The sequence below is a fragment of the Oenanthe melanoleuca genome, chromosome 13, assembly GCF_029582105.1.
Source record: "Oenanthe melanoleuca isolate GR-GAL-2019-014 chromosome 13, OMel1.0, whole genome shotgun sequence".
In the NCBI taxonomy this organism is placed as follows: Eukaryota; Metazoa; Chordata; class Aves; order Passeriformes; family Muscicapidae; genus Oenanthe; species Oenanthe melanoleuca.
The window spans coordinates 4,872,019-4,895,177 of record NC_079347.1 but is presented as its reverse complement, the minus strand read 5'-3'; the positions used below and the strand labels follow the sequence as shown (position 1 = coordinate 4,895,177).

General features: G+C 50.1%; 2 protein-coding genes across 2 annotated transcripts; one reads left to right on the top strand and one right to left on the bottom strand.

The window, feature by feature from the left end:
• Window positions 1–1,768: 1,768 nt before the first annotated feature.
• On the top strand, window positions 1,769–4,219 carry NKX2-5 (NK2 homeobox 5). Its single transcript, XM_056502320.1, has 2 exons — window positions 1,769–2,257; window positions 2,848–4,219. Exons 1-2 carry the CDS (start codon window positions 1,960–1,962, stop codon window positions 3,453–3,455), a joined length of 906 nt encoding a protein of 301 aa, XP_056358295.1. The 5' UTR covers window positions 1,769–1,959; the 3' UTR covers window positions 3,456–4,219.
• A 13,922-nt stretch (window positions 4,220–18,141) lies between these two features.
• BNIP1 (BCL2 interacting protein 1) lies at window positions 18,142–22,882 on the bottom strand. Its single transcript, XM_056502523.1, has 6 exons — window positions 22,759–22,882; window positions 22,586–22,678; window positions 22,198–22,289; window positions 21,315–21,416; window positions 20,474–20,592; window positions 18,142–18,755 (listed from the first exon to the last, which is right to left on the bottom strand). Exons 1-6 carry the CDS (start codon window positions 22,843–22,845, stop codon window positions 18,559–18,561), a joined length of 690 nt encoding a protein of 229 aa, XP_056358498.1. The 5' UTR covers window positions 22,846–22,882; the 3' UTR covers window positions 18,142–18,558.
• Between the last annotated feature and the right edge of the window lie 277 nt (window positions 22,883–23,159).

The window sequence follows — 23,159 nt, the reverse complement described above, 5'->3', positions numbered from 1 at the left end:
GATTGTCGGGACCTCCCGCTCCCCGGGATGCGCTCCGGACGCCGGGAAACCTCCGGGGCAGGAACTGCCCGGCGAGCTCCAAGCCTGGCCCGGGATAAAGGAAAGGAGCGCTGGAAGCAGTCTCTCCCATCCCGTAGGATGGGGATGCGGCTCTGGGTTTGGGGAGGACCGGCATCATTTGGTTATTTGAGCCTGTATCTAACCTGTCCCTATAACCTTGTAATAAAAAGGAGGCGGCGAGGTTAAGGAAGCTCGCGGAGGGCCAGGGGTGCCGCAAACACTCTGCAAAGCTCCTGCACAGTCCCCTCTCTCTAGGCTGCCTCCACATTCCCCGGGCACTTCACCCTTTCTCCTGCATCCATCCCCCGGAGTTATTTCCCAGGGCGGTCTGCAGGAAACGCAGCCGCGAGGATCGAGCTGGCCGCTTGGCCGACCCCTCCCCTCATTAAATGGCAATATTTCAGTCCTCCCGTTCCCAAGGACCGCTCCGACTGTCATCGGGACAGATCCGGGGCTGGTTCGCCCATAAATTGCTCCCGGCACAGCCGCGGGCTGCGAGCGCCGGGGATGCTGCGGCTCTGGGCAGCACCGCCCGCAAAAACATCCAGAATTAAACTCTCTGGAAGAGATACCGGGGTGCAGAGATACAAAATCTCGGGGGTCCGTCCTGCTGGAGGTGGGCAGGTGCTCACCTTTCCAGCCGGCCCGGAGGGTCCCTTCCTGCGGGAGGATAAATAATCTCCATGCTGTGACCCCGAGAGCGGGGCTCAGCCAAGGTCCCCCCAAACTCACCGCATCCCTTCGGGTTTCTGTGCTCTGCTCCCACCGAGCCCATCCCTGTGCCTCTCTCAGCCGGGCGCTGGAGCGCTAAAGGAGGTTCTTCATTTATTTCTGATTTTTTTTTCCTCACCCCTCCTAACCCACAGAGCCCCGAAGCGCCCCGCCGCAATCTGCGGCTCTGCAGCTAAGGTTTATTTTAGCGGCTCCATGCGAGTTAAATGAATGAGCCCCACCTCTGCCGCATGAACCCGGGCCCTGCACCCACCTGGCCGGGGGCAGTGAAGCCCCTTGCTTTACTCATTCCTCTCTTACCCCTGGATATTTTGCAACACCTTCACCCGCGCTTATTTCGGTTCATTTTTAGTTTGGTTTTTTTTTTCCTCTAGACAGTGCCCTTTTTTTTTTTTTTTTTTTTTTTTTTTAAATAAAGTTTTACAAACAAACGAGAGGAAAACCCAGTCGGCATTTCTCTCTCCAAAGCCCTGAGCTGCTGCTCAGAGTCTCTCTCCTGTCAGCTGGACTTTGCAATCATTGTGCTGCTTCAGAATATCTGCATAAACCCTGAGCGTGGACTTCCCCTTGAGCGCTTCACACAGCAGTGAACTCCCGTTTTTTTAGTTCCTGCCATCGGATATTGCAGAATACTAAAAACGAAACCTCCGTTCTCTCGCTTAAAAAAAAAATTAAATCAGCACATATTTGGTTGATGGTTTCCTCCCGGCCTGTTTATTTAATCTGACTGTATGATAGATAGCGTCAGACAGTGACTCTGTACGCATTAGGCCATTCTTTTTTTGTTTTTTGGGATTTTTTTTGTTTCAAATGGATGAACAAACTCCCCGCTGCAAAGCCGGATAAATGCAGTGCCGCCCCTTTAAAAGAGCAGAGCTGTTTTTGAGATGTATTACTATATTAGGTGACATGGAACTTTGCATCTCTCATACCATCACGGCAATGTTGGCCAATAGAAAGCTAAAGTCACCCAAAAACTGCCTAGTCCCTCCTTCCCTCGCCTTATGGTCGGGTCGTACCTGCCCGCCGTGCACAAGTCAGGGCTACTCTCGGGACTGCTATGTGCCCCCTCCGGGAGCCCACGCTCCACCACTGCTCCACCTTGGCTGCTCCCCACCTACTTTTCCATGACCCTGGGCTGCGGCCGCTGCCCCGCTGTCCTCCGCAATGTTTCCTAGCCCTGTGACAAGCACCCCCTTCTCGGTGAAGGATATTCTGAACCTGGAGCAGCAGCAGCAGGGCGGCCTGGGCTCCATGGAGCTGGCCTCGCTGGCCTCCCCGTCCTGCATGCTGGCCACCTTCAAGCAGGAGGCGTTCGGCGCCGAGCCCCCGGCCCTGCCCGAGCTGCGGGAGGAGCTGCCCGAGCCGCCCCCCAGCAAAACCACCGCCGCCTTCCCCGGCTCCTACTACATGAAAAGCTACATGGAGATGGATTCAGCCAAGGAGGCCAAGGCAGACAAGAAAGGTAAAGCCAAGAGCTGCTGCGGGGGCTCGGAGAAAAAAGGGAGGGCAGGAGGATGGTGATTCCCGAGCGCTCAGGGCTGCGGGGAACGGGGACAGCGCTCGGTTTTGGGGCTCGCTGAGCCGCAGCATCTTTATCCCCTGGCGGGGCTGACCCCACCGAGGGTCCCGCTGATCCCCCCAGGGCTGTGCCCCTGCCCAAGGGGACGGGCAGAGCTGCAGGGTGACACGCGAGACCTCGAGTTTGGGGACAAGAACCGGGTGACAAACGCGACTCCTGACTCGCTCGGGGTGGGTTTCAGCACAAAGCTACGTGCGATAAATCCGGGCTGGGGCACAGGCGGGTGTGCTCACATCAGTGCACGGGACACCGCTGTTTTCAAACAAAAAAGGACGGAAAGCTTGTTGAAAAGGTACCTAAAGAACGGGGCAGGGCCGGGCTCGTTGCTGCAGGAGCGGCCTGCGAGGCTGAGAAAGAGTCAGGGTTCGCTTACTCTTGTTTCACCCTCTTTATTGATAAATACTGATTTTTAATTTTTTGCACCATTTTTCCCTCCCCCTTATTTTTTCCTTCGCCCGTTTATTTTGCTGCAGAGCTGTGTTCCCTACACAAGAGCCTGGAGCAGGAGAAAAGAGACCTGGAAGATCCCGAGCGCCCCAGACAGAGGAAAAGGAGGAAACCTCGCGTCCTCTTTTCCCAAGCCCAAGTGTACGAACTGGAGAGAAGGTTCAAGCAGCAGAAATACCTCTCGGCCCCGGAGAGGGACCATCTAGCCAACGTCCTAAAGCTCACCTCCACGCAGGTGAAAATTTGGTTCCAGAATCGAAGGTACAAATGCAAAAGGCAGAGGCAGGACCAGACGCTGGAAATGGTGGGGATCCCTCCCCCGCGGCGGATCGCCGTGCCCGTGCTGGTGCGCGATGGGAAGCCCTGCCTGGGGGAATCGTCCCCCTACAGCTCGCCCTACAATGTCAGCATCAACCCCTACAGCTACAACGCCTACCCCGCGTACACCAACTACAACAGCCCCGCCTGCAACGCCAACTACAACTGCAGCTACCCCTCCATGCAGCCCATGCAGCCCTCGGCGCCCGCCAACAACTTCATGAACTTCAGCGTGGGGGACTTGAATTCGGTGCAAACGCCCATCCCGCAGGGCAACGCGGGCATCTCCACCTTGCACGGGATCCGAGCCTGGTAGAGCCCCGCGCCCAGCCCGCGCCCCCCGGGGGTGGGGATGGACGGGCTGCGAGCCGGGCTCGGGACAGTTCCAGGCTGCGGGGCTCGAGGACGGTTCTGTGGAGCATCCCCGAGGATCTCACGAGTGTGGTGGCCACGGACGGGGCGGGTTTTGGTGTTTCGTGCAGGGGATACCCGCATTTCCCGGTCCCTCTCGCTCCCTTTCCACCCGGATTCTTCACCCTGATAATTCTCCTCCTTCCTTCCTACAAACGAGCCGGTAATTTGGCGTGACTTGTTCCCAACAACACCCAGCCAAGCCCTGCAACTCTCTCTTTTTTTTTTTTTTTTTTAACTTTTACTCTATACTAATTATTATTGTCATCCACATTTAATTTTTGCACTTCCCGTACGGTCCCCGCTGTTCGGCACCCCAGATGTCCTTTGCCAACCTGGGCAGGGATGAGGACAGACAGACAGACAGACAGACTCCCACCCCAGCCGGGGCGAGGGACACAGACACTCCGGCCCGCCAGGTCCCGTAGGGTTCTGCACTAAAACGTGAGTTAGTATGGAAATGCACTGTCCGCCCCTTCGTACGTGTTGCCCTTTGCTGTACAAGCTGACGGAGATCAGCGAGTTGTCATTAAAGAGAGTGGCTGAACCTCGGCGTCCCTGGCGTTCTTGCGCATCCCGGGGGCTCTCCCGGGCCGCGCCCCCCGCTCCGGGAGCCTTTCCCTGCCGGTCCCCCCGGGTTTGTGTAGCCTTCCCCTGCCTTCGGCATTCCCGTTTTGCCGCCTGCAAACGGTGTTTGTGTTTTAAGGAATTTAAAAAATAGTTTTAAAGCCGCTTCCCTTGTCTCCAGGCTGGTGTCGGGAGCGTGGGGTTGATTTGATCACTGCAAGGAGAGGTACCGACACCCCAAGTCACAACTCAAAGCCCCCAAACTGCCCCCAGCCCATCCGCGGGAGGTTTCCACGGCCCCTCCACAATCCTGTCCCCAAAGGTCCCCAAAGTGCCCCGGACAGCGAGCGGGGCTCCCCAGCGCCCGGCTCCTGCCTCTCTGCCTCAGCCGCAGCCCCTCGGCCGCTTTTACGGTAGTCGCTATCAAATGTCAATTATTGGGAGTGAGAAACAACAAACATTGTAATTCAGCGCAGTCACAACATCCTCTGAGAGTGTCTGAGGCTGGCCGGCCGGTGACAGGGCGATTAAGGGGACCTGCAACCCCTCCTGCCTCGGCCCTATCGGCCCCATCAGTAAACAGGGATGGAGACAGGGTGGCTGTGGCCCTGGGACAGAGGATGAAAGGCTGACAGCGAATGGAAGCTGCTGCAGCCTCTCCCTCCCTCCCAACCCCACAGAGCCCCCGAGGTAGGATTGCACAGATAAGGAGCTCCCACCTCCTCCCAATCCCTGCAAACGCAAGAGGAGCCCTGGGTGCTGCCCACGGAGCCCCTAATGCAGTGTGGGGCGCAGACACCTGCCTGGGGCTCAGGGCTGGGCAAAGAGGGACCTTCAGCCTCATCCCGAGGGGAATCTGCCTCGGGGAACTCACCCCAGACAGCCACAGGGACAGGGGGTCTGCGACAAAGGGGACCAGAGCCTGCCAGCCTGGAGCAGGGGGACAGGGCAGGCTAGAGAGAAGCAAAGACCACTTGCCCCCATTTAAAACCATCTCCAAGGCTCTGTGTGAGGGCTTGGTGTGAGGAGGACACGGGATCCAGATGGGAGAGAGGCAGCGGATCAACCCAAAAATGCCCTGCCTGAAGAGAGCCAAGGGTATCCCAGGAAAAGAGAATGATGTGGGGGCAGGAGGAAGCTGGGTTTAAACTGGTGAGTGGTGGGGGGCAGCCCCAGCTTGTCTGAGCTGTCAAATGGTCACAGTGGTGCCATGCCACCCCTGCTGTCACCTCTGCAGAGCTCGGCCAGGATCAGAGCACACAGGGAGTCCTCACAAAAAGGAGAGGTCCTGAGTTAACACGGGGCAGACAGATTTAATTAAGATTTAGCTAAAACTGGAACTTTCAGAAACTGGCCCTGAGCAGTTTCGTTAAGTGGACAAACAAGACGGACAGCAGTGAAACTTCAGGAAAAGCCACAGGAAAAAGTAACTCATCAACACAGACCCCTTCTCACAAGCTCCCAATATCCTTTCCTCAGACCCCGCTATTTTCTTCAACCGTGTTTATTTTCCTCCCATAATTACTCAGACCTACAGCTATCAAGAAATCTGACTGCCCGGTGGGATTTTCCCTGCAGTGCTCTGGGCACCAGCTTTGGGTCTGATTTCCAGGAGCCATTCTCAGAGGGGATGGATGTCGCACAGCTCCTGCTCACACACTCCCCTCCTCCCCAAGCCTCCCCGCTCCTGCGGGAATTGCATCACGAGCAGATGCAGGGCAGGATGAGCCGGGGCTGGAGCAGCAGCCGGAGCCTTGGAGCCGGCTCAGAAAGTGATTTCGGCACAGCTGGCTGAGGGCAGGCGGGCAGCGCTCAGCAGCGCCAGGTTAAAGCGCTTCCATTAGCTGGATACAGCAGCAATGACCCTCCAGCACAGTGATATCGGCCAAGGGGGCTCCCTGTGCTCACAGACCCCATTTCTCCCATTCCTGCTCTCCAGCTGCAGCTCCACAGGGTCAGGCAGGGCTAAAAGGTCCCCCCAGGACTTCCAAAATCACCGGGGTTGTGCTTCTCTGTTCCAGCTCTCGGAACACCGCACGTATCAAATCCGACCCGTTCCTGTCCGAGCCTGGAGTGTTTCCCATCCCTAGAGCAGCACCAAAAGCCTGTGCTAAGGAAAGGCTGCACAGAGGGAGTGCGGGATCCTGGCGTTTCCCCAGGGAACCCGAAATCAGAGATCCTCCCAGTGCCCGGGAACAGGCTAAGGGATGTAGGGAAAAAGCTTTTAATAAAATTCGCACTTGGATTTAATCTCGCTCTTCCCTCAGATTTTTTTTGGGGATTACGCAGCCTGGCACTGGCATCTCTGTTCAAACCCAGCTTTTTTTTTTTTTTTCTTTTGAGAATTCAGTGCCCCAGCTCCACCTGAAGGTGACAGAGTGAGAGCAGCTCAGTCTCCTTGAGACAAGCCACTCATGGCAACGTTACCCAAACTCTATGGAATTCACACAATTTGTACAAGAACATATTGTCAGCTGTAAGGGACTGATACCAAATCCCTTGCCTTTAGCAGTTTTGTAGGAACTGAAGTAATTGTTTTTCCCAAAAAACACCCGTGCAGTTCCTAAAGCGCCAGAATTTTATTCCTTAAGTTCAAGGAGTTTCCACGTCGGAAGTTATTCTCTGTAGTCCCACAACAAGATACGGTCCTGGCAGGAATTAAGTGTTTCAATGTTCCTGAGAAGCTCGGCAGGAAAACAACAGATCAACAACCCTCTGTCCCCAGCCCCTAATTCATCTCCCTGACATCAGTTTAGATCAGTATCAGCAGTAAGTGATTTCTTGTTAATGGGGATTATTAAGAAGAATCAACACCTTTAAAATGCCACTCCAAAGCGAGAAAGGGATGGGCTTCCAGCCTGGAGCCCGATTTTTCATTCCTGGCTGGTTTGTTATTGCCCAAAACACGAAATTAATGCTGCATTTTGAGGCAGAGAAGGGAAGCAGAGATTTCTCCCAGCAGATCAAGCACTGGCAACGCATTTGTGAAAGTTCATCAATCGAGGTTTGGCAAAGTGACACAGAAGACATTACTTGAACATCTCCCCTGTCTCCTGCAGTCATTTTAAACCCGCCACTCCAGCGTTTCATGCGGCAAGAAAAACCCATTTAGAGACAAGATCACCCCGAGCCCATCAGCCACATTTCCTATTGTCCTGCACACGCTGGAGCTGCTGATATGAGCAAAAACCAGGTGAGTTCCTCTGCGTGAAGGAGGTGCTGAAACTTCAAATGAAATATGAATTATTTCAATGGAGCCTGGATGAATATGCTGAGACAGAAATTAAACTCTTTCCCAGAAACCGAGTACCCAGGAAGAGAAACTCACATTGGAAGAGCAAAGCATTTTAAAACCAGCTGTGTGAGCAGCTGGAGCACTGACCTCAATGAGATTGTAACACATCTCTTAAGACATCCCTGCTTAAAATAATTTTTTTTTTGTGTCAACAAAGAATCGCGGTCAAATGGCTAAACCAAAGGTCTGAGTCAGGAGATTGGGCGTTTTTACCAACCCCATTAGAGAGGGGCATGGTGTTTGCAGCAGGTTCGGTTCAGTTCAGGGGTTGTACCTGCTCAGTTTGGAGAGCTGGAAAAATAAGTTGTCCATAAAATAAAAAACAACCAACACATAAAAAACCAAACCGCCCCCCCACCAAAAAAAAAAACCAAAAACAAAAACAAAAAAACAAAACAAAAAAACAAAACAAAAAAACAAAAAAAAAAAAAAACAAAAAAAACACCAAAAAAAAACCAAAAAAAAGCAAAAAAAAAAAAACACACCAAAAACCTCTTGTAAATGCCAGTAAATCTCTTAGTGGTCAAAATAATTTTATTTCTTAGGGTTGGTTAAGATTAATTGGTCTTGGGGAGACATCCTGGAGCTAAATTATAACTTGTGGAGATGGGGGAGCTGAAGGCATGAATGGCACTGCTGTGGAGTGGGCAAGGTCAGGAGTTAACAGGTTCAAATGGAGGTGGGGGAAAGAAGATTTGTTGAGTATTTCAAATTGTGTGAACTGCTCTCAAAAGTAGTCAGTAAGAAACAAATGGAATTTAGAGAGGTATTTCAGTTTTAGCCCTAGAACCAACTAATCTGCTTGTTGAACAAGTTATTAACTTCCACAACTCTAAACACCTGCTCTCAAACATTTTCCAGAGCACGAGAGAATCAGCCCCATGCAGCACATGGAACAACAGGGACAGTTGTAGGTTAAATCCTAAATATCCTCTCCAAGTTTCTTCCTTTCCAGCCCTGTTTGCCTCGATATTCTGGCTGTGCTCTGCCCCTTTGATCAGCTCCTGCGCAGCCCTTTCATGTCCTGCTGTCCTCATTACCCCGGGTTTTAATTGCTGTCCTTGCCGGGGACAGACAGGTGGTGCAAGGTCACAGCGGGAGATGATGGATGGCTCGGGGCAGTGTCTGTGCAGATGACAACCACCCAAAATCCTCCTGGGGGGCAGAACCCTGTCCTTGGGCTGGGATCCCACGGCTGCAGCCACCCAGGACCTCTTTTGGGTCCTGGCAGTGATTATTTGCTACCCACACCTCCTCAGATCCTTCAGATCGCAGCACACACACAGTTATTTATCTGAGCATCACCATCCCTGGGACCAGCATTTCACACCCAGGGAAATGAATCAGGAACTGAAAAGGAGTGAGGTTCAGACTGAGGTGGCTGGGAATGGAGAGGCTGTTTAAGAAATTAATTCCCATTTACACCGTTTTGTTATTAAGATCACAAATTTTGCAGATTTTGGTGTGTGCCTTACAAAATTATCCCAGTACTTTCAAAAACTCTTCTTTGAAATAATTCCTCTTTTATCAGCCAAGATAACAACATCCTATTCACTTCTGGGGGGAATGAAAGTAGAGGAGGTTCAAAATCAGTTGAACAGCATGAGCTTCAGGTCTTCATTCTGTATTTTAATTTTTTCCTTAAATACAGAATTGATGATTGGGTTTTCATTTTTTCCTTTGAGTCACTGACATTTTGTGGAAAACTTCTGGGGGAAAGAAAACCCAAAACCTTAAATAAAAATCAGTCTGGGAAAATCCAGCTCTGCAGAGTGCTCATCATTGCTGCATACACTGCTTGTTGTTCTACCATTTTTTTTAGTAAACTCAAGAATTTTGAGGTCTTGAAATTGAGAAGTCAATTTTAATTGTAGCTGACATTTGTGGAATATTGAGATGCTTGTTTCACCTCATGAATGGCATCAGAGAAGCAGAGTTCAAGAGAGGAACAAGGATCCTCCATCACCCGGAAATGCTGCAGAGACAGAAATCCCTGCTTGGATGGAGAAATGGATGGGATGTCCTCTGCACAGAGAGGAACTGGTTTTTCAAAAGAGAGAAGGTTTTTGCTGCCCTGAGCTAAAGATAAGCAGCAGCTTTTTAAAGCAGCAGATCCCTCCTTATCACCAGCCCCGAGGAGGGAGCAGCACTTGCAGGGAATGTGGAGTTTCACGGAGCTTTTCCTCCACAGGGAGGAAAATTATCCTGCAGGGACCTGGCTGGACCTTCCCTGAGCTTCTCCCTCGTAGTTATCCTGATTTTCTGCCTGGGTACCACAGGCTTGGCCTTCCTTTATCATTTTGACTTTTGACCTTGGGATGGAGGGGCTCTGCTGTGCCCCCAGTGCTCCTTCCTCCCAAACCCCCTCCCACCCCAGGGATGCTCCACAGCAAGGGCTCTGTGCTGATGGATCTGCCAAGACCAAGGGTCAAGTTTATGTTGATCTACAGGTGTCAGGAGAGTATTGATCCTCTGATGAAGGCCCCTGAGAGGTCACCATAAATCCTCAGGGGATGAAAACCCCACATAACTGGCCTGCAGATGTTGCAGAAGGAGCCAGATGAAGGAGAGCAGCCGCCAGCAAGTGTTAACAGACACCCCCAGAGCAGCAGGTGAGGCCACAACGTTGTTTTGCTCTAAGCCAGGGTGGCCAAACCTATAAAAAGGTGGAAACATCAAGCAATTCAAGCCCCTGTCAAGGAAAAATAAGCTTTTTTTGTTTTAGCCCAAGATGGGAGGGTTTTGGCTTGCCCAGGACTGGAGACAGCCTCAGCACAGACACCTTGCTCTCCTTGGTCAGCACTCTCCAGTCATTTCCCTGATAGTGGGGAATTAAATCCACCTCAAAAAGTGCTTTTTTGCACAGTCATAGAATGGTTTGGGTTGGAAGGGAGCTGAAAGATTATCCCATTCCACCCCCTGCCATGGGCAGGGACACCTCCCACTGTCCCAGACTGCTCCCAGCTCTGTCCAGCCTGGCTTTGGGCACTGCCAGGGATCCAGGGGCAGCCACAGCTGCTCTGGGCACCTGTGCCAGCCCTGCCCACCCTCACAGGGAAGAATTTCCTCCTTATACCTGACCTACACCTCCCCGCTTTCAATTTGAGCCCATTCCTCCTTGTCCTGACACTCCCTCTCCCCTTCAGCTCCTGGAAGGAGCTCAGGGGTCTGCACACACCCCTCTCTTCTCCAGGCTGAACATTCCCAGCTCTCCCAGCCTGTCCCCAAAGGGAAGGTGCTCCAGCCCCCTTATCAACCTCGTGGCCTCCTCTGGACTCGCTCCAACAATTCCATGTCCTTCTAGAATAATTTTAGAATGGGATAACTCAGTTGGAAGGGACCATCTCACCCAGTCCCTTGATTTTGCAGGCACAAATCCCCTTGCATCAGGTACAGCCACAGCAGACACATAAAAAGAATCCCCTCCTCTGAATTTCCAGCTCTTCAGGCAGCCCTGAAGTTCCCCAAAGTCTGACAGTGACCAACACACCCCTGTGACCCCTGGAGCAGGGACCAGGCAGATCTTTCCAGCAGAGCAGCTCAGGGTTCCTGTAACTGGATGATTTAAGCCCAGCAGCTCTGGCAGAGCGTGATGCTCAATCCCTTTATCATGTCCCCTCTCCCTCCAGCAGCCAAAGCCAGGGCTAATTTTAAAAAGCAGCGATATGGGGCTGCTGCAGGAACACACGTTGGCTGCTGGGAATTGAAATAGAAATGGGCACAGACTGCTCTGCAGCTTGGGTGTTGTGCACTCACTGTGGAGCAGAGTTAAAAAGCACAAGGATAACCTGCTAGCTTGCTGAAGCCCAAAAGTTACAAAATAATCCTGACAAGTTACCTCATTTGAGTAATTTTGGGGGATTAATAAGTCAAAGACTGAAGTAGTTTAAATGGAAACAAGTTAATGATCAAAACCAAATTTTTACCTGATTCTATTCCTTTAGAAAAATCACCATTTAACATATTAAATCAAGATAAAGTCAGTGCCTTGCATTTCCTCTCTGGTGAGCAGAGACAGGACCCAAGGGAATGTCTGGAGCTGTCAGGGGAGGGTTAGGCTGGATTTTAGGAGATGGTTCTTCCCCAGAGGATGGTCAGGGCACTGTGAGTGAAGAACCTTATCCTAAAATCCAGTCTAACCCTGCCCTGACAGCTTCATTTCTCCCACACCTGACTGAATCCAAGCCTGGAGAAGTTTTAAACCCACCCTAGCTGTCTTTATTCCATATGGAGCCCAGCCACGCTGGAATTGGCAGGTCTTTGTTCAGGGAAGCAGGATGTGCTGCAGAACTTTATTTCACAGTGCTACCTAGTGGTTCCTGCAATAAATGATCAGCTCCTCAAACTGCTTCTCCAGACAGAAGCTCAGTGTGGAGTAAGTACAGATGACAATAAAATCTAAACTTCCATCACTGCCTGAAATGAGTTAAATTATAGTAGGGGGAAAAAGAAAAGAAGGAAAAAACCCGAAAACCTTGCAAATTAATCCCAAGGGTTTCTGACTGGATATTAATGCACAACAACAACCCATCCCATCCTCCCACATCTTTATCAGATGCCAGCAAAGGCATCACATTTATACAACAAACAGGATTTTTGCTCCCTCACCACTGCCAGGGTTTGGCACAGGAATATCCTCAGCTCCTCAGAGACTGTCCCTGCCCCAGTGTGATCCAGCTCTGTGCTCGGATTTTCTGCCAGCATGGGGACTCTCAGAGTGACAAACCCTCCTCCACTCCAAACACCCTTCCATGCTCCTCTCAGACTTTCCTTTGCCCCATAATAACAGGGGTTGCTGCTCTGATTTCTGCTCTGCTCAGATCACCTCCTTCCTCCTGCCATTTTAAATAGATTTACACATTTTCCACACTGATCCACACACGTTTTCCAGCACCATAGGTGCCTTGGCACAGGAGCTGCCCACACCAGACAAGGTGCAGCAGCACAAATTAACAAAGTCCTGTTAAAACCTGGCAGGATCCAGTGAAAATGTTAAACCCAAGCCTGGGGCACAGCTGCTGGATGTGAGAGTTTTCCCGTATTTAGAAGGGGCAGAGCAGTCCTTGCCTCCCTGGGATCACCAGATGAAAGGAATCATGTAAGTACTAAGTAGTATTAATAGCCCCAGGCACAAAATATACATATGAGAATAATATGGCCAAACAATACTTCACAGTTATTTCCAATAGCAGCATTTGTATAATGCCATCGACACTCAACTGCTGATAAGCTGGACACACTTAAGGAATTTTAATAAGCCTTTGAAAAGCTTTAACTGATGTGAATTAAGCCCTGAGATAATTCAGACGCAGGGCTATCATTCTTCAGTTAAAAATAATTGATCTTGGATGCAAACGTCACATCTTGTGCCCCGGGCTACAAAGGCACAGAAAATGTCATTTGTCACCAGCAGTGCCGGGGGTGAGGGACACGTTCCGAGGGACCCCCGGGCTCTGCTCGCCCACAGGAGCTTCTCCCGCGGGGTCAGGGCCGAGGAACCTCCCAGGAATGAGGTTGAGATACTCGAATTAACAACACACGGGCGCTCACTGCGGCAGAGCCGCCGAGCGCAGAGAGCCGCTGCTATCTCCTGGCTTTAATCCACCAAAATAGCTCTGCTGCCATTCCCCTCTTGCAGGGGCAGAGGGAAAGGTTTCATCTGCAGTTCAGTGCTGGGCATAAAAGGTTTTTCTCCTTCTATATTTACTGTTTGTTGTGAGGAGTGAGGCTTTCTCCACTGGCATTTCCTCACTGTGTTTTCTGGAATCCTCTGACAGACACTTTTTTTTTTTTTTGACAAGGTGATAAGACCAGGAAGCTCTTGTTGAGATATGCAAAACCTAAATGCAAACCCACATCTTCACAAAAATGAATTAACTTTCAGAAATGAGAATGTAAATTCCCATTGCTGTCTCTCAGCACGAACATTACCTTATTTATTGCTTACAAAGTTATTTACCATTACGTCTGTGAAAGATCAGAACAAAGTTTGGGTCAAAGGCTACAATTACCAAAGACAAAACTATTCTAAACAAATCTACAGATAAAGAGAACTGCTGTTTTGTGTTTTTTTCCTCAATAGAAAAAAATCTTATTTGTTGGTTTTGAATAAGCAGGTTACTGCCACAAGCCAGTCAGTGAAAGCCAGGAGCCACTGGCATTAAACTCTTTTAATTTTTACTGTAGTTACTTTCAAACAGCATCTCTGACATTTACACAAAGGGAAATAATACGATGAAGAAATTGCAAGTGCTGCTAGGAATATCCAAATGAGAAGCAGTGAAAGCAGCATCTTTTAAGAACATGGCTGAGAAATTAATCCTTCATTATTTAATCCAAAAGACACTGCATTGATATATATAAATATATAATGTGTTATATGTCTGTCAACATACAGATCAGGGGAAGGCTTGCTTATATTTGAAATAGCAAGTTATGGTTTTTAATATGTATATACAGTATTTCCATGAATATACTGAGCCAGGGGGAGGCTTGTTCCTCTTGGAAACATCAAGTTATCATCAGACACAGGACAGGAGGCCGACCGGATCAATAGACTTACTCAATATAGAAAAATCTTATCTTCCTTTCAGGCTGGCTGGCCATAATGTCAGCACCCAGATGCCTCTGACAGAGTTATCGCCCATCAGCAGCGGCAAAAACCGCTCAGTGCTTGGGTGACACCTACGAAAAGCCAATAACCCCAACAGGAAAATTTTGTCCCGCTGTCCATTTTGAAGATAAAGGGACAGGGAGCCGGCCCTGCCCGCTCTTTGAGGCTTTATCAGCGCGGCAGAGCAGCGCTCTGCGCGGGTTTGGGTTTCACATCCCATCCCCGCGGGCCGACGCGAACTGAAGAACTGGGGGGACAGCGAGCCCAGACCCCGGCGGGGTCAGGTCCCAAAGCGTCCCTGGACGTGCCACTCAGCCCTGCCGCTGTTGAAAAGAGGAAAGCGCGAAGCTTTCATGTGGTTCTATATATACGCGGCTCTATCTCCAGGCGCGGGTGTGCGCTGATGCCCGCGGAGCCGCTCTCCCCGCCTGCCCTCTGGGCGCTTATCGGGGCCCCCGGGGACACACGCGGCTTTATCTGCGGGCCAGGCTCGGAGCAGCGAGTGGCATTTTCCTTTCATGCCGCCCCCGACACCCCGAGCGGGGCAGAGCCCGCCCGGCGCAGCCCCGGCCCCGCACGATAAGCGGGATGCGGGAGCGGCTCTGATGTCGCGATGGTGCCGATCAGCCTCATGTTGAGAGGTAAAAATAAAAGGATGCACGAGTGGAAGCGGTCAGAGGAGCGGCAAGGTGTGACAGCAGGCTGTGCATTCACAGGAGGGTCATTGTCCCCCAGGGTCACTGCCAGCCCCGCAGAACCCAACAGGGCTGCATGACCTTCACCAGATTCGCTTCTCAATTCGAGTCACAGAATGTTCAGAGTTGGAAAGGGCACACAGGGATCATCAAGTCCAACTCTTGAGTAAATGGCCCGGTCATCAGCACCAGGCTCTGACCAGCTGAGCCAACCAATTATTTTTAGTGGTTTTGCAAGGAGTCACTCAGCATTTCAGGACCCAAGGAAACGCCTGGAGGTGCCAACCCAAGTGGAGATCTGACTGAACACATGAAGGGCCAGGGTCTAAACTCCATTAAGTTAATAAAGATCCCAATCCCTCAGGCTGCAGCTCTCCTTATGTGGGAGAGGATCAAAACTTCAAGGCACAGGTACAGTGAGCCACCACCTCTCTCAATCCATCACCCAAAATAACTGGCACAGAGTCTTCACCACAGGCTCATGAGAGAAAACCAAACCTCAACTGGACAGGGCTATCATTCCCTTCGTGGCACAGAGTTTGTACTACTTTATATAAGCTAGCAGGTAATAAAGTAGTGTTTATTCAATAGCCTCAGCCAGTCCACAGCTTTTGATAGCAGCAGCATGATTTAAGAGCCTGGATGTGGCAGCTGGTTGTGGTATAAAGCACCTGCAGCCTGTTTGCAGAACAATTCTCACCTTTGTGGGAAGAAAACACAACAAACACTCACTCAGTGCCAGAAAGGGCTTTACAGCAATGTACAATCACCAAGACAACACCTCTAGGGAAAAATATGCTTCAGATTCTCTTCTGCAAGAATCACACCGTTACAAACAGAACATCAAAGCTGATTTCCATCCCCCTTTTTTCCAAAGGAGAGCCCCATACATTTGCAGACAAGTATGCACATGTCCCCTGGATATTCTCAGCCCCCAAAGATTCCAGCCTGACTTGCCTGGCTTGCTCTGGGCCACTTGGCATGTGACAGCAGCCACGCACATTTGGCAGAGACATTTTTAGAAACCTCCAAGCTATGAATTCACCTTTCCATTTTGGTAAAGCCAGTTATGGGGAAAGCATTTCAAAAGCACAATTTCAAATGCAATCTCCATTTTTCCTTGATTCTTAGAGGGAATAAACAGTATTACCCCTTTCATTTGTTTTCCCAGAGTTATCCTGCAATATTTCTGTATTTGATAACACCGCAATCAGTAATAAAATAATAATAATGAGTCAAATCAAGGCAGTCTCCCTTAGCACATTCACAGTGTATGTTAAGTTTCCAATTCTCCTCAGGTTCATGTTTATTGCAGCCACTAAAAGGCAACTTTCCAATGAAACAGACCTGGCTGAACACTCTGGAAGTGACCCTCATGCTGCAGATTTCAGGGTATAATGGACACCTGGCAGGCACCTGCTCCTGCCCAAGGCTTCCCACCACAGGCACGTGGGAATGGAGACCAGGAATAGATCCACAACACAGCCAAATATCCAACAGCACTGCCTGGCTCCTGACACTGCAAGGGGCAACTTCCAGGCATTTTCCCTTGTTCCACAGGTGCTCAGACAAAGCTAATTGCTCTCAGTGGGTTGGACTCCACAGCAGGACCTTGCATTCACCACAAAGCTCAAAGTTCCAAACTCTAAATGTGCTGAGGCATCAGAGCTGCCCCATGCTCACCCCTAAGTGGCTCCAGCTGCACAGCCAAACACCCCCAGCCCCTTCAGTGGCTGCAGCCCCCTAACTGCAGGACACAGTTAATGAGCAGGAGTTCATTAACCCACAGCTACTTGATTGCTGCCAGCTGCCTCTCTCAGCCCCACAACTCCACAGCAAGCTCCTAGTGGTTCCTTACTCCTTCTTTTAAAGTGGTGTTCTGCAAAGGAAGAATACTTTTAGTGCAACTGTTTTGTGACACTAAATCACACCCTCTGCTTGTAGGGAGGGCACCTGGTACCTGCTGCTTTTTGGGGAGGAATAGCCCAGGAGTAACAGGAGTAATTGCTTTCACATGTGTATGAGCCCTCCAGCACAGACCTGAACATTCCTCCAGAGGACTCTTTCTTCCCAAGCATTTCTTTTTTTTTTTTTTTTACTCCTGGAGTCCCTGGTCTCAGAAGGGCTCCAGCCCTTGGCCCCCAAGTCAAACCCAAGACCAAAAATGCAGAAGCAAATCCCTTCTCACCATCCCTGATGGCTCTGCTGCACTGGGCAAGGCCAACACCTAAGAAAACGCTGCTCCCTTTCAAAAAACCTGAACAATACCATTTTTTACCCATCACAACAAAACCTTGGGCACAAAGCAGCAAGACCATGAGACACAACATCCTGAGTGCAAATACAGAACCCTCTGCAGACACAGAAAAACTGCCCAGGCACAACTTTCCACGTTCTCTGGATCAGACAACAAAAAGTCAGGCACAACCAATTCCTCTTCCCAAAAACACTGCTCCTAATCACTTATCTAAAAAAAGAGAAACCAAGTCCTACCTTTGCTGCAGCAGGAGCAGAGCCTGTGGGCAGGAGCAGGGCAGACACAGAGTGAGCCTGCAGGGAGGGTGTGTGGGCACCACCCAGGCAGCCCCAGCTGGGCACAATCAGGGCTGATTGGGGCATCCAACGGTGCCAGGAGGGACCAGGGCATCACCAGCAGCTGTGCCCTGCCCCAGGGCACCTCCTGCTGCACCCTTCTCACCCCAAAGAGAATTGGGGTCTGATTATTTCTTGTGGCCCATCAGGAGCCTGGATTATTCCTGGCTATGGAAAGAAATGATTTAAGTACCAAGTGCTGCAGAGCAACCTGCTACATTCTGGAATTTCTCCTCTTTCCCAAAAAATCCAATAGTTCTTGCTGTTTTTTCCTTTGTCTCTAATTGTCTCTCCATAAATTAAGAGTTTATTTACAAATATTAGATTTTTGAAGCTGAGTAATTTCTCTCATTCAAACCCCAAATATGCACATCAATTTATTTCATTCTTGGTGCAATTCTGTATCTCAGGAAAGGCTGTGAGGAAGAACAGCCCTGAAATACAAGGAATGAACAATCTGGAAAATGACATCCATTCTGTCCAGTCTGTTCCAGGGCCACAAAACAGAGTAAAACCAAATTCGAAATCCACACCTTATCACTAATTTTGCAAAGATAAAGCATGAACTGAAATTATATCAAGAAAAGGAGGAGACAGACTTTTAACAGATTGCCAATCTAATTTTCTTATCTATTGTGTGAACTCATAGGAACAAATGGAGTTGCCATTTTTGCTCCCAAGGCCAGAGGGACAGAGCCAGGCTTTTATACTCCCAGAAAGACATTCCATAAGCAACCACTGCTGCTGAAGAAAAAGCAGAATTTTTACACTGAAAGGCTTTTTCAAGCCATCAGACTTTGTTTTAAGCAAAACTCTGTTGACATGAGTATACAATAAATATTTTATTAATGGAATGTGAGAGTTTTTCTCTTCCATCCTTCCTCTTACTCTCAGCATCTTACACACAGATGTTAGAGCAGCTTCCAGTCCAAGCCAAGGACAAAACTTAATTCAAGGCAAAAATCAGTGAGAGGTTGAAAGTTTAGACTGGCACCTTTGATTGCCCAGTGCCCCAAGTGTTTGATTCCCCAAACCCACTGGCAAATTGGCATTTCTTCTTTCCACAGCATGATCTATCAATCTCTTCTGAGGCAGCTCACAAGCTCTGTGGGAACAGCACCAATTCCTGCCTCCTCTAATGCTCCTCCAGCTATTGCAACATCCCTTTATTATTCCATTTAAAAGCCCCACCGTTATCAACCATCTCTGATTATTTTTTTTTAATAGTTCAGTGATTGCTGGGTTTTTACAAAAATGGGAAGAGTCTCTTTTTGAGGATGTAGAGCACTGTGGCCAGGAAGAGGGCGAGGGCCAGGAAGATGAGCAGCTTGTCCGTCAGCTCCCGGCGGTTGTACTTGGTGATCAGCTTCCTCCCCAGCTGGATGGTCCCAGACATGGACTTGAATTCCTCATTTGCTTCCAGGATGGTTCTGGAAGAATTGGCTGAAATTAAAGAAGAACAGAAAAAAAAGAATTTATCAGTGCTTCAAAAATACACACAGTAAAGTGTGTGAGGATGAGATGTGGTAACAGTGCCTGAGGGATCTTTCTGGGTCAGGCTGGTTTGTGGGTGAGAGACACACAGAGTTCTCACAGCTCAGGGGTGCTGATGTGCTGAGGAAAAGTGCAAGGTGAAATCAAAGCACTGAAAAGCTTAGAGATCCTACTAAAGCTCCTGAATTTTGAATTTTTGGGTTAGCAGGTCAAATCTAGTTCAGGTTTTTCAGTCAGTCCTGCTGGAAGCAAAGTGAAACAGGGACGGTGCTAGAGAGAGAAATCACCAGCAGCAGCAGAACAGGGCACTATTGGAATGTATTAATTGCACCACTCGAGTGTTCCCCCAAGCCCCAGCAGTAAATCAGTGTGATTCAAATGGGCTTGCAGAATTATTCAGCTCAAACAGTTTTTAATAGTAATTTTTGACACATATAGCAATTTTTTGCCTAATAAATATGAGAAAGGTTAACTAGAAGTGTGTAAGAAAACAAACACACGTCCCAAACTTCTCAGCCTCCTTCAAACTGCTAAATGAAAGCAAAAGCCCTGGAATCCCTTTCTGCTTTACAGAAAGCACAGCCTGTAGGACAGTGCATCAATCTACACTGCCCTGCTTGCTCACAGAAAGGTCAAATCCAGCATTGTCTGGTTCACAAAAACAGAAATAGGTCTACAATTATTTTGCAAAACACTTTGTTCCATCCCATTTCAAGAGATATTTTGTGAACTGAAAACAGACAACTTTGTTTCCCAGAGCTAATGACAAAGTAGCTTCCCTGCTCCACAGCCTCGAGCACTCACTGCATCCCAGGGAATGCTCAGGAAACAGGAATTCCCACTACTAACTCAGAATTTGCAGCTGGGTGTTGTAAATGACCTTTGGTAGTTCTTCCCTTGATGGATTCCAAGTGCTGTTCATTCAGAAATGGAAGTGCCTGCCAAACTGTCCTTTTACTGGGACAAGGAACATGCTACTCCTGCAGCAACAAACTGTGCCCAGCTGCCACCCTCATGGGGCAGAAAGCAAGGAGGGCAAACTTGTGTTATTCATCCTTGTCTTTAAAGTTCCCTCCTGCCCAAAAGCACAGCTAGGAAGAGGCCCAGGCAGCAACTTCTAAATGCTCCATGAATCACCAGTTCTGACAGGTCACTTGATTTATTGTTTTAGGAGTCAAAGCCAAGGAACTGGATGAAATCTTGGTTTCACAGTCCCTGATGCACTGCTGACAGAGCAAGTGACCTTGGGTTCAAGGCACTTGATCTCAGTGTCTCAGCCATCCCAGCTGCAGCCTGGCTGGAAGCAGCTCCCCAGACACTCCTTCCTCTGTGCAGGGACTTGTATCCATGCTTGTGTCCCTCTGCATTCCCAAATCCATGCCAGGACAGTGGCACAGAGTAACACCAAACACACTGTGGGCACTGTGTGAGCTCACACTGCTTTTACAAGAGACTAAACCTCATCCTGACCCCTCTTCCTTCTCATGATCATGAAACAGAAACTCCAACAAACAGAAGCCCCACACAAAGCACACTGATATTTCCTGTTTATGTCCAGCTGTTAGAGGAGCTCTGCTGACCATCACTGTAGCACACTCTCCTACTCTGCTGACAGAGCTGACCAAAGGTGCCCCCACCTCCCCAGCCCTGCCCAAACCCAGCTGTACCCAAGGTCTGCACGGTCTCCTCGCTCTGCTGCACCTGCTGGGACATCATCCTGCTGATGCCCATCAGACTCTCTGTGATGTTGCTTGCACTCTCTGCCAGACTTTCCTTTGTGGTCTTCCTGAAAAGGGAAAAAAATAAAAAGCAGGAAGGAGCAAAATTATTCTTTTGGATACTCTGGGAAAATACTGTTGATAGGGAAATTAAAATAGTACTTGGCACTAAACATCTCTGCAGTGTATAAAAGAAAAACAACTGGTTTTCACTGCAAGAGAAATTCAGATTATTTTAATTAAACAATAAAAAATAATCACTAAATATGAAAGTCCTGATCCCAAGCAACAGCCCAGAATCCCACAGGGGCCTGTATTTCACCACTTGTTCACCCAGGACTGTGTTACTCCATGAGCTGCTATGGGAGCACCAACACAAACCCATTTTATTATCCTGAGTTTATTATCCTGATAGCTGAGTATCCCAGCTGTTGCTTTCAATACACAGCCTGCACACACTCACATCCAGTTCTGTATGTGAAAATAACTTGGATAATTGGAAAATGATCCAGTTCTTGTTCAGAACCTATCTGGAATTAATGTAAAGGACAATATGTAAAACTATGAAGGTTAATTTATCCCCTTTTCTGCTTAGACATGCCAATGCCAACAAAACCTGAATTCACCACAAACCTTAACAGCCCAAATCTCTACAAAAGGGAAATGCACTCAAAAAGAAAAACTACACTTGATATACTTAAATAACTTAAAAATATGTCACTTCCATTTAAAATGAGTGAATACAGGAGACACTGTTTAAATCCCACAGTACAGTGGGACAGTCCAATACCTTTGTCTTAAGACATCTCTTCCCTGCAGCAGCTGATCTTTCTCAGAGTTGTCAATAGCAATTTTGCAGGCCAGATTTGCCTTTCTCCAGGCTGCTTGGTTGCTGAAATCACAAGAGCAGAGTGTTGTAATGTGATGGGAACACCCTGCAAGCACAGACAATTTTCATAAAGCAACCACCACTGTAACTGGGCACCGTCTGTCCATGCAAGGACCCTCAGAATCCATTAAATATTTGGGCTGGAAAACACTCCCAAGATCATCAAGTCCAAGCTGTGCCAAATCCTCACCTTGTCCCCACAGCACACAGTGCCACCTCCAGGGATGGGGATCCAAACCTCCCTGGGCAGTTCCAATCCCTGAGCACCCTTTCCATGGGGAAATTCCTGCTGCTGTCCACCCTGAGCCTCACTTGGCCCAGCCTGAGGCCATCCCCTCTCCTCCTTAATGCCCACCTGTCAGGGAGTTGTGTAGAGCCACAAGGTCCCCCCTGAGCCTCCATTTCTCCAGGCTGAGTCCCTTTACAACTCCCTCACCCCCTCACTCTCCTTTAATTCCTACCCACAACAAATAAAATTCTACCCTGACACTCCCACTTCTCAGTGTAGTATTTATGAAGCAAGGGAAGAAGAAAACTCTGCCAGTTGTTAAATAACAGACTCCTAAACCACCTCCTTTGAGCTCAAGTACTCAAAGGGACAGAGCAGAGTTAGGAAGTCAGGGCAGGAGAAGGGAGTTGTACCTTTCTGTCCCTGACCTCTTGGTCTAGGGCAAAACACGTGTCAGTGTCTGTCCTTCCAAACGAGACCCTGAGAGACGCTGCACCACAGTCAGCCCATCTCTGGTTACAGCGGATTAGGGGCAGCAGCGGCTGCCAGACCCACCTGAGCATTTGCTTCTTGTGGTTCTCCACCTCCCGCAGCAAGGCTTGTTTCTCCGACTCCTTGTCCTGCTCCTTGGCCATCTGCTCCAGCTCCTTTGGCGGAGAGCACAAACACCAGAACCTCACCGACCCGCACCTCGCACAGCCCCGGCCGGGGAGCGTGTTCGGAGCAGGTTTATCTGATAAACCCCCAGTTCAGGGCTGCGAGTCACCAAATCACAGCCGGGATCCCTAAACCCAAGGCCAAAACGCGCTCAGAGCACTCTAAACTCCGGCAGGAACCCACAGCTCCGGGCCGGCACCCCTCAAAGCACAGCCCGAACCCCAAAGCACAGCCGGTGGGCCGGGAGCACAGCTCGGAGCCTCAGCAGCCCCTCAGGGCCTCTCACCTGGATGCGGCCGCGCAGCTGCCGGAACTTCTCCTTCACGGCGGCATTGAGCTCCGTGAGGGCGCTCAGCGGCCCCGGGCAGTCCCGGATGTCCTGGAACACAACGGCGCGGTCAGCTCGGGCCCGGCTCGCCCCGCGGCCGTGCCGGGGTGTCCCGGGGCTGGCGGCGGTACCTGCACGGCCGCCTTGATCTCCAGGTCGAACTTGACGATCTCTTGGTGACAAACCCGCAGCGGCACGGCCGCGGCCGCCGCCGCCATCTTGGCCGGGCAGGGCCGGGGCGCGCGGGCGCCCCCTGCGGGCGGCGGGAGGCGGGCGGGGCTGCGGGGACGTGGCGGGACCGGGCTGAGGGACCGGGGCTGAGGGACCGGGGCTGCGGGGACGTGGCGGGACCGGGCTGAGGGACCGGGCTGAGGGATCGGGTCTGAGGGATCGGGTCTGAGCGATCGGGGCTGAGGGATCGGGGCTGAGGGATCGGGGCTGCGGGGACGTGGCGGGACCGGGCTGAGGGACCGGGCTGAGGGACCGGGCTGAGGGATCGGGGCTGCGGGGACGTGGCGGGATCGGGTCTGAG